This window comes from Theobroma cacao, chromosome 8 (genome assembly GCF_053813885.1).
Source record: "Theobroma cacao isolate CCN51 chromosome 8, ASM5381388v1, whole genome shotgun sequence".
NCBI classification, from domain to species: Eukaryota; Viridiplantae; Streptophyta; class Magnoliopsida; order Malvales; family Malvaceae; genus Theobroma; species Theobroma cacao.
The window spans coordinates 10627602-10638601 of record NC_142646.1 but is presented as its reverse complement, the minus strand read 5'-3'; the positions used below and the strand labels follow the sequence as shown (position 1 = coordinate 10638601).

The 11000-nt window shown below is 34.0% G+C and overlaps 1 protein-coding gene and 1 long non-coding RNA gene across 3 annotated transcripts in view; both read right to left on the bottom strand.

Moving 5' to 3' along the window:
- Positions 1-634: 634 nt before the first annotated feature.
- Positions 635-5469, bottom strand: LOC18592620 (tubby-like F-box protein 8). Of its 2 annotated transcripts, none has more exons than XM_007019438.3 (5): positions 4945-5469; positions 3692-4138; positions 3383-3470; positions 1971-2103; positions 635-1641 (listed from the first exon to the last, which is right to left on the bottom strand). In XM_007019438.3, the coding sequence occupies exons 2-5, from the start codon at positions 4037-4039 to the stop codon at positions 936-938; spliced, it is 1275 nt and encodes a 424-aa protein (XP_007019500.1). In that variant the 5' UTR covers positions 4040-4138; positions 4945-5469; the 3' UTR covers positions 635-935. The 2 variants fall into 2 exon arrangements, with proteins under 2 accessions (XP_007019500.1, XP_007019501.1); XM_007019439.3 differs by having other exon boundaries at positions 5183-5469.
- Positions 5470-9063: 3594 nt separating this feature from the next.
- The window catches only part of LOC108663055 (uncharacterized), an 81527-nt gene continuing 79590 nt past the window's right edge, over positions 9064-11000 (bottom strand). The window contains exons 4-5 of the long non-coding RNA XR_016027924.1: positions 9730-9805; positions 9064-9346 (exon numbers count right to left, since the gene is read on the bottom strand). This is a non-coding gene — a long non-coding RNA (uncharacterized LOC108663055). The remainder of the gene's footprint in view (positions 9347-9729; positions 9806-11000) is intronic.

Sequence of the window (11000 nt, the reverse complement as noted above, 5' to 3'; positions counted from 1 at the left end):
TAAACATTGAGACGCCATGGTTATTGTCCTAATACGCATTATTAAGAAAGGGTTTCAACAGAAATATGATCCTATACAAGTTAACGTCATCATCTGACTGTAAGCCTTGGTAGATAAGCTCAAGAAAAACCAAAATCAAGCAAGTGCTTTCGGGACAACTCCTAGTGATGTTGGGCCAACGTGTCTGAGGAAGTTGAGTCATTAGTTGTTCTGTCAGAAGGAATATCTAGCACCTAGCTAAAATATCGTAATACAACTGTTGCTGCCAACGGGTTTCGGTTACATAGGTCAGACAAAGAACAGGTGGACAGCATTACATAGCATTTAGAAGACAAAAGGCCCTTCAAGTGGGAATCTAATGTTCTGCCTACGGCGGGCCTGGCCCAAGCACAAGCTGAATCCGACAATCAACCGACCTTAAAAATGGGACAACTCTATATATAATAATATAATTAAATATTAAAAAATCTTCTACATTTGTGGACTAGAATTAAAATCAGTTATCCTTAGAAAAAAATTTACCTCCTTAGACCCATGTTGGCATGTCCATAGTTGGAACGAAATGTAGCTAAAAAAAAAAAAAAGAGCCCAGAGAGAGGATTCTTCCATTACATAATGATCGAACATTGTAAGCTTCCAAGTCTTAACTGTTATGATAATATGATTAGAACATCAAAGATTGAACAACAGAAGACGGACGATGAAACCATCTAAAGCAATCTACCTCAAAGGAGAAAAATAGAGGAAAAAAACCAAAAGGAAGACAAAGAGGAAGAGAAATGAAAAGGAGGACTCCTCCTGAAGGTGCACAGAAGTTGTTCTGTGCTTGCAAGTCTCTTTGGCTATGAGTACAAACACCACATCCTATAAATGCTAGAAAGTAAAGACCAATACCCAGCTACATGTTCTATTTGCTTAACATGTCACTTTTTCGTCTATTCACATGCCAATTTGGTGTCAAAGCTGCTCAGGCAGATGGCAAAAGCCTGAAACGCAGAGAGAGGATATCTGTAATCCATGGTAAACATATCCTTGCCGACTTTACCGAACTGGAGAATAATCTTATCATGGTCAGATTGGGCTGGCTGTGATGGTGTTGGAGCACCAGCTGCTGGCTGGTTTGCTGCAATCAGCTGAAAATTCTTGACAGATGCAACAGTCACCCGCCCTCGAAAGTTCAGGCACCAACATTGTAACTGCTCATGCCACCGTGGTGGTTTGTTCCGGAGAACCAATGGTCTCTCCTTTCCCTCATCCTCTTCATCACGGGTTCCAACAATGTCCGAGAATCTGGCACTGCTAAACTCAGATGAATTATCAATTGACTTTGAGAAAGAGATGCTCCTAAATGAGTCTTCAAGGGATCGAGGCAGAAGCTCTGGCTGGCCTGGGACAATACCACCTGGCTCGAGGGCAGAGGCAGGAATTGAGTGCATAGTGCAATGCATCCTACGAGGCCCTCTAGTACCTAGCACATTCAGCTCGTATGACACCTGAGCAATGTTGTAGCTACCAGTGGGAACCTTTGGCGAGACTTTTTTTGAATAGAACCTACGGCTTCGGCCAGGTGGTGGAAGCTGAGCATTGTTGTATGGAGGTTGTGTGTCATAAATAATGAATTTGGTGCCAAGAAAATTTGACCTGAAGGTAAATATGCACATTAGGATGTTTCTAACAATATAAATTTACAAGAATTAACATATCAAATAGGGATTGCAAATCAGTTTAGCCGATGCATGATGCTTCAAAGTACCTGCCCGCATATGTTCATTTACAACCTAGCGAATAATGTCAACAGAATCAAATAAACTAGCAGGACATCTCCAGAAAAATGTTACACTGTTTCCTTCCTCAAATAATGTCAACCATAACATGCAATAAAATAATATAAGGGTGGTTCGACAAACTGAGCATTCAAAGCCTAATGAAATAAAAAACAGCAACATTTAGAAAGGAACCAGAAATCCTACCTAAGTTTTCCAATATACGTGCTGCTAGATCTTGATATGTTATCTGCATCTATGGAGATCACATACTCTGTGCAAGTAGTTCTACGGGTCCGTTTTGCAGAAAGAAGAAACTTCCCATTTTCAACAAGCAAAGCTGCAAAATATAGCAAAGATTAAGGTTACATACCCAAATAGAATGGTAAATATGAAACAAGAAATTATATCCACACAGACATGAGCGTCAGAATAGTATGTTAGGGAACCAACACAATAATAATAATGTGCCATCTATAGCTAGTTAGTGTTAAGGTGACAAAATAAGAGAAATAATTCACCTACTAACAAGGGAAGTAAAAGAGCTACTACCAATAATTTATGATCTTGGACCATTTATGGAGCAGAGATGACTGACAAGACCTTATTTAAATTGCATGGAGACACAGGTGCTATAGTTCAACACAGTGCAGTGTAAAAGGGCATTAGAGCCCAGCCAATGTACAAATGGCTTGTTAAATTGTTAAAGTAAAACCTGCCATTAACTTCAAACTTGATCATGACAACAGACATTTTTATTTGTGTAACTCAGCCACAGATCATATGGGAGGCCAGCAGAAAATGTTCTAAAAACCCAGATGCCATTTATACTTCGAACCAAATTTGTTAACTTGCAAACAAAATTCATGCATTTTCGAAAGAAGGAACTGGAAGTGTAGCAAACATGTATATTGAGGAAGCCATCACTGTAAAGTTCAATAGATAGGACTCAAATGAGTGAATTAATCAGATTTTCGCACAGGCTCTCAACTTCGGAATCAAAGGACTCCAAATTGGATATAAAAGCATCATGAACCCTTAGAAGAAGTAGCCATTTACTGTCTCGGATTGTCAAAATAATTAAGAAGTAGCTAGAACGGAGGAGTCAATAAGACAGTTAAATTGAAGTAGATTTACAAAGCCTGCTAAAACATATATTTTATTGCACATTATATTATCTCGTTGGAAAGTATTATCAGAGGGAACAAGAGGGAGAATGTTTGCAAGTCAAGCAATTACAACTGCACTTGTAGGATGCTTCAACAGCAAATCCGCATCTTCAGAAACAAAAAAATGTTGACTATAGAAGCAGTCCCATCTGTTATAGTAGCATCAACTCCCTAAGATCTTCAGCCTATCAAATGAGTCAGTTTTTTATTTTAAAGATAAGAAGCACTGCTCGACATTTCCATAACCAAAAAAAAATATATTTAACCACATTGAGCTTATACTTGTAACCACAGAAACATTTGTGGTAAAAATTAATTAGTTATATTGCTAAGGCCACCAAGAAAATAGCATTTCAAAAAAAAAAAGGCCACCAAGAAAACAGATAGAAGACCAGAGCACGGAATCAGGCCAACGAATTGTAAAAGATTGAGTCTGACAGAGTAGCTTACCAGGACTAAGGCAAAGGAAAAGGTGATAAGTTAAGTTAGATTTGTCTCTCTTAATGAAGCATTGAATGGTCCCATCCCTCGGCCCAGGCTGATGACGAACAAATAAAACTGTCAGTCACCACTGTATATAATATAAAATTCCACTCTAGAAGTTAAGACATGTATGCATACACAAATTTATATCAAAATAAAATAGTTATGACCAATCAAGAAGCCTGATAAACACATTATTAATCAGTTCATCTATTAATTATTCCACAATGATGTCTTGTTTGCACAACAGAAGATCATAAAAATTAGAGATCTAACCTGCTTCAGAGACACAGGAAAGGTGATTTTTCCAGAGAACTCAGGACATCGAACAATTTCTTTGCACATTTCCCTCCATGACCTGCATACCGCAGCACAAGCAATGACATGCTTGCGAGCAGGCCAGGTACTCTCACTCGCTTCCAATCTCTTGATCACATCACGCAAAAGCTCAGGCGGGAGGCTTGCCCATCGGCTATTCTGAATAACCACAGGCTGATCATGCAACTCAAGCACTGAACCATGAGATTTTCCCCTATGGTGGCCAGGCAACCTCACCTCAAAACTACGCCTAGATAAGCTCCCAAAAGCATCCCTGACATCATTTACTATACTTCGAAACGACATTTACTCTCACCACTCCCAAAAACTCCAAAATGGTCGCATAAATTATAAATATGATCCCACAAAATGGCGATTACGAGATCATCCACACGTACGCACTAACTGCAAAATGAAAGCAAACACAGCTTAAATTTTAAAAACTCGAAACTGACAATACTTAATAAGAAAGTAAGAAAAGAGGAAAAGATGAGATGGAGGGAAAAGCACAAAGCAAGAAAAGAAGATTCTCATAAAAGAAAAAGGCTCAATCAAAATGGACCAAAAAAAAGCAACTAAAATACCAGACTTTTATCAGAAACCATCTTTTTGGCGGGGTTTTAAAAACCCTAATCTCACAAAAAAAAAAAAAACCTTAAAACCCAAAGTTTCTCTTAATTCAAAATCTTAGCTTCCTCCTCTTCCTGTTCGGTCTTTAGTCAAACTAAGAATCTGGGAGCACCAAAGTAAAAGAAATACCAAAATTTACCCATTTTCTTAAATCTCCAAATAAGCACCAAAATTCCTGAAAGCAGTAAAGTAGAGTTATTATTTTTAAAGTATTCAATACCGATTCCTTTAAAAGTAATTTAAACTATGCCCTTAATTTCTGCTACTTTAATTATTGCTGCTATTTAAAATATTTTAGAAATATTTAAAGCTTCATCAAAAAAGGAAATATTTAAAGCTTTAACATTTTAAGGTTAACATCTAACCTTCACAAAAGTAACTGAAGCTGGGAAGAGTTTTTAACCTGAGCAATAATCGACTATTCATTTCTATATCTCTCAACTTTGAGTAAGCAAAGATCAGAGCTTTTCATATAAAATTTTCCCGCAAAAAATATATCAATAAGAAATTATTTATCCTCCACAAACCACGCAAAAAATAGAAGGAAAAAGAATCAGAAATGGACAGCGGAATGAATGTACCTCTTTTTAGCACCGATAAGAAACAGTATAATGGTCAAATCAGCGGAAGCAAAAGCAAACACTTTTACAAAGAAATCAGATTTCGGAATGAACTTTTCGAAGAAGAATACACTGAACGGATCTCATAAACTCAATGGATAGAAGAAGCAGGAAGTTTTTTTTTTTCTCGAGAAACAAACAAAAAAACGGAGAAGAATTTAGAGATCTAATTAGGAAAAGAGAATCACAAGCAGCTCACCATCGTTGTTGTTTGTTCCTTCTCTTTTCTGCGTCAGATCCTCAAACGCTTTTACTACACGCGCTTTCTCTCTCTAGAGTTCTTGCTTTCTCTCTCTCTATAGAGAACCAAAGCCACGGACTCCAAATCCTTAGTAAATCTAATTTAATGAAACTCCAAATTTTAGAATAAAAAAATGAAAAAAAAAACTGTTTTTTTCTTTTGATATTGCAACCCATCCATGGAGGGTGGGGGTGAAGAAAAACTGGTTCAAATTTTAATAATTCTTCATTTAAATAATATCGTATTTACGTGTATTCATTTCTCTGCCTTTTTTTTTTCATTTTATTTATTAAATTGCCTGAGGATTAAGGTTACTAAAGAACTGACTTAGAACTTTCTTGCGAAAGTACGGTTTTGTCCTTGACGGTTGAGTCCACCGGTTTTTCTAGCTGCCGTTTACGTGACCAACAGTAAACGGCGCGTTTTTACGACGAATGCTCCCCAGGGCCCAAGCACTTCCGCTTTGGTGAGGACGTTGGCACACGTTAGAGTAGTGGCGCATGATAATTTGTTCTTTGGTGCTCCTTTCTGGTACACACCTCTTTTTTAAATTTTAAAAACTAAAAAAAAAAAGAAAATTATGCTAATATTTAATTTATGATTAGTTAAAAAATAAATCAAAATAATTCAAATAAGAGATATTAATTTTTTTAAATTTCAAAATTTATAACATTACAATATATAGTATGATTATTTGTGTGTTAATGCTTTATTAAGTCATCCATTAGGGTTTCAGTCATGTGAGAAAAATTATGACATGGGGCACGCTCTCATCATGGATTCATGGATTGGAGACCTGCTCTGCTGAATTGCCAATTTTATCCTTGATTAACTTTCTTTAACTAAAACTATGAAGAAATCATTTTTTAATTTATTAATCAATGATGCAATCTTCAATTGATAACAAATAAGTTCCTCTATTCAAAAAATTGGATTTGGAAATCCTCCCCAAATAATAAAGAAAAATGCTTGCACTGATCAGTTGACATTATCCTTTTATTCCATTCTTACATGGACATTCATGCATTAATCCTTTATCCTTTATTATTTCTTTTCCTACACCAAAATCATGGGGCCAAAAAAAGGGAATGCAGAAGTGAATAGTGATGCTGTAATAGTAATACGACAAATGTAGTTAAACTAACGGCGCTCTCGGATTTGACTTGAGAAATGCTTAGAAAATCCATCAACTTTAAGGCCTGTCCAAGTCAAGCAGGCTTTAATTTCCACCTAACTCGTAGTACCACTGGCTTATATAATATATTTCAGTAACCTCTCAAACCTAAGAGTGTAGACCTCAACTTAAATTATTAACCGTTATCCCCCTCCTCTCGCCTTTTTTTTTTTCTTTTATTATTATTATTATCAATATGAGAAAGATTAAAAAAGGAAATTTTGACCTTAAACTTTAGAAGAGATTTCAATGGTTAATAAGTTAAATCCAAATTATTGTCTTACTGTTGTTTCTTTTAGTTGTTGAACAATGAAGGGAGCCCATATCCTATTAACTAAATTCTATATCTAGTTTTCTATATTTCAGGTTCTAATATTCCAAATCTGTCACTTATCCAAACGTAATGATTAATCATTGGGTTTGGTTAGTCTAAATTTCTTTGTAGTTGAGCTAAAGTGTAAGTTTAGATTAGATGTTTCAAAAACTTTATGAAAGCTAGCTAGCTTTTTTGACTTTTGATTGCTTATTAAGTTATAAAGCTAATGGATCCAGGGAAACCCCAAGATTTTTAATGTGAACATAGATGCTTGGTTTTATTGACATGAATTAATGTCTCTATTCTCTTCACACATTCATCATCAACACATGCCTTTGATTTCTCACTCTCTCTTCTTAAATTCCCTATAATATCAAACTATATATGATCCCTTGATTTAATTGATCTTGATCAATGCCGGGAAGCTAAAAATGATATTTTAGGATTGAGAGAGTGGCATGTTTCGTCTTGGCTAACCAAGTCGAATTTCGAAACATGATTTGTTTCGATATATTGCTCAAAACTTTGATCATATCTTGTTCTCTTTTATATATAATGCAACTTCGTGATTCATGAGAGTCGAAATAATCAGAAAATTTTTTGTTTTCAATGATCATAGCTTGTCTCAACTTGTATTTTTCAAGAACCAATCACATGGGAAAAAAAATTCATCATTTTATGTCCAAAGTAGCACCTCATTATGAGTGAAAGAGTACATGTTTTTGCTACTCTGAAACATGCCAAAATGTGTTTATCATTGAGACATTGAGAACGATGTAATATCATTTTCTTTAGGGTTGTAACATAAAGTGTATATCATTGAGGTTTTGAAGATCATTTTTGTACATAGAACTTTGATTTAGTTATTTATTTTTACAGAAAAGGCAAAAGTAAATATAACAAATTAGAGATAGATATTAAAATAACACAAAATCAAAAAATGTATTATAAAAATTTTATAGGAAAAAGGTAATTTCAATTTTGATGAATTTTTTTTATCGAAAATACCATTCTTCAACGAAAATTATTGACTAAATTTACAAAATGTTTTAATATAAAAAATTATTACTAATAGATTTTTGAGTATCCTTCAAAAAATTTTCCTTCACTTTCATTTTTTACAGAAGATGTTATTGATTTAAGAATTTATAACGTTTCATTAGAAAAATATTCAACAAAATTAAAATTTTTTTCAACAGAAAATTTCATTGAAAAGAGTTTTTTTTATCTAATGAATTGAATTTAATTGTATTTTCAAGATTTATAATTTATATCCTTTTTGCACATTGTTAGTTTAAGCGCATAAAATCTTAAAATAGTAATTAACATTGATAGATAGCTTGAAATTATTTTATGATATTTTATATTTTCAATTTTATGTTCCAATATGGATAAATTTCTCTTCTTTGGTTAGTAACTCAACTCATATAAAGTTTTACATGTACAAGAAAAGTAGAAAGAGAAGAGGCAACTATATTTTCTTGGAGTGTTTAATTAAGAAAAAAAGAACAACAAAAAATATAGAGAGATAATGTGTCACGACTCGGTACTCCCTTGAACCCGTGACATCCGTCGCGATGTCTCGATAGACATTCATTACTCGGAATGTCAACCAAAACCTCGCAAGGCTCTTGCATCAATTTTATATCTCCCCTGTGAGCAGTGGTTACTAAATATAATGTTTTAAGGGAATATAAACTATTTTTAAATCAAAACAAACAAAAAGTAATTTCTGCCGCATAGGGATATTTTGATCATTTTTACCCAAAAATTTTGAAAACTGGTGAAATACAGCATACGATCGAAAAATATACATTTCTTATTTAAAAATAATTTTAGTAATCTAATTCATCCATTTAAAATAAAATTTTTGGCTAATCAAACTAAATAAAAATATTAAATAAAATATTTCATTTTCTTATAAAATAATTTTTATAGAACTCTGCGTAAATAATTTTTATAGCGTAAAAGAAAAATAAATTCATACATACAGTGGCACACGCAGCCAAGTATACAAAATATTCTACAATGACATGTGAGCCCCGATATAACCAAAAATATGCAAGACTGTAGACCTTCGATTTCTAAGGATGCAGATCCAAAGGTAATCCTTGACAAAATTGGTTGTCTACAGATTGACTTGAGCTTGAAATGGGTGAAAAGAAGGGGTGAGTTTTTATAAACCCAGTGAGTAAGCAAAATTCATCTATAACATCTAAAGTCGAGTAAATAGAGATAGTTAAATCATTCTATCATAATATAATTCATAACATTCAAAACTCATTTTAATTCATATAAAACAATTACATTTCATAAAAAATAATCAGTAAGGCTTATGACTCTCTTAAAACTTGGCTCGTGCCAAAACTCGTACTCGGTGACACCTTGGTCTGGGCATCTAATCGAGTTCGCCAAGGCTGTTAAAACAATATATACATGTAAAACATGTTTTTACATTTAAAAACGTAGCCGTTCCTTGGCGTTGACTGAGTTTCACCCTCATGTGATGGTTCGGCGTGAAGTGAACTCTAAATATACCTTAGGAGATACCCTCCGCGCCTCTCATACTAAGGTAAAATATAACGGGGTTTAGCGTGCCCCTCTAATAGGCTGGTCCACAAAAACCCGCCCACTGCAATAAACTAATCAATTATCCCACCAAATCAATAAAAATTTCGGCAATATGACATGGCTAATATGATATTTCCTAGCCTGTATCACGGTAAAATAAAACAGTTTATATATTCCACACAAAACACAAATCCAGCCATTCATGCCATCACATTGTCATAAGTCACCAAATCAAACCATATATCAAAACACGAGTATATAGTCTCCACTTACTCAATTTCCAAAACTAGTATTCAATTTCAAAACAAGTTATAAAACTCATTTCATTTAACCAATACTTCAATTTTAAAACATAATAATTTACCATTTAAACTCATTATTCTTTAAAACATAAAAACAAGTAGAAACAACTTTAGATAGTAAAGATGAAAGTTTGTTACTTACAATAGCGGGAGTTTGGAGTACTCTTATTCTTGGTCTTCGGGTATAATAGGTTTACCCTTATCAGAGGGCTCACCACCTATACATAATACACGACACGTAATTCAATATATTTGTGCCAAATTGTTATAAAACTATTTCAAGCTCTATATGAATGCATGAAATTGAATGAGAATTGTCCGAATGATCACTTAAAGACGATGTTCTACGTGGGTTCAATTATGATCAGACTAAATTTGTATTCGGCCTAACTCGAACTATACACTGTTGAATTAATCAAAACATCTGATTCAACTTCAAATATATTCATTTCACTTTCAAAATTCCAAATACACCTAAGTACCTCAATGAGCTTAATTGTGACCTAATTCACCATAACCGAAATTCATTCCGATTTCGATATCCAACATCATAATTCATCAATTCCTAGCTAAAAAACTTGAAATACAACAAAATCCATCATCAACAAGTCACCCATAAAATTCGGCCAAAGAGGGTTGTTGAAGGGTATGTAATTTTCTTACTTGTTTTTCATGCCAAGCATCATCAAACAACTAAAAACATTTAGATATCATGAAATCTAGCAAAATCCACCATCAAAACCTCTCTCTCTAAGTTCGACCAGCATGTAATCCCTCATGGAAACTTGTGTTTCATCCATAGAAAATGAAAAAGAAAGCATGGGTAAGGTAAATCTTAAGCCAAAATTGAAAAATCTTACCTTTAATTGTTTTGTTCCTTTAAATTCAACAAATTTCTCTTGGATTTTCTTCTCTAGGGTTTGCTCTTATTCCTTTCTCTTTGTTCTTAGCTTTGGCCGGTCATGAAGAGTGAAATGGGAGGAGTGTGTGCTGGTTTTTAAAGGGAATTATAAAAGGATTAAAAACTGCCACGTGTCACCATGTAATTGGTGCATGCTTAATACTTAACAATTAAGCATTCTCTCACCACCACAAAATTATTCATAGGCCAAAATGATGATGGGTGAAGTTCATGGGCTGGACAAGTGTCATGGTGGTGCAAAATTCTAAAAATTTCAATTACGTCCCTGTGGATAAGTAAAATGACTGTTTTGCCCTTATGTTTAGAAAAATGTCGAAATTGAAATTTTTCACTTCTCAAATTCAAATAATGCTCTAATTAATCAAATTTAGTCAAAATATCATCCAACATTCTAATTTTTCCCTTGGGTGGCAAAATGACCATTTTGCCCCTACGTTATGAAAATTCCCGAATTAACTCTAAATCAATCCTCGAACTCCGAATCACCATAT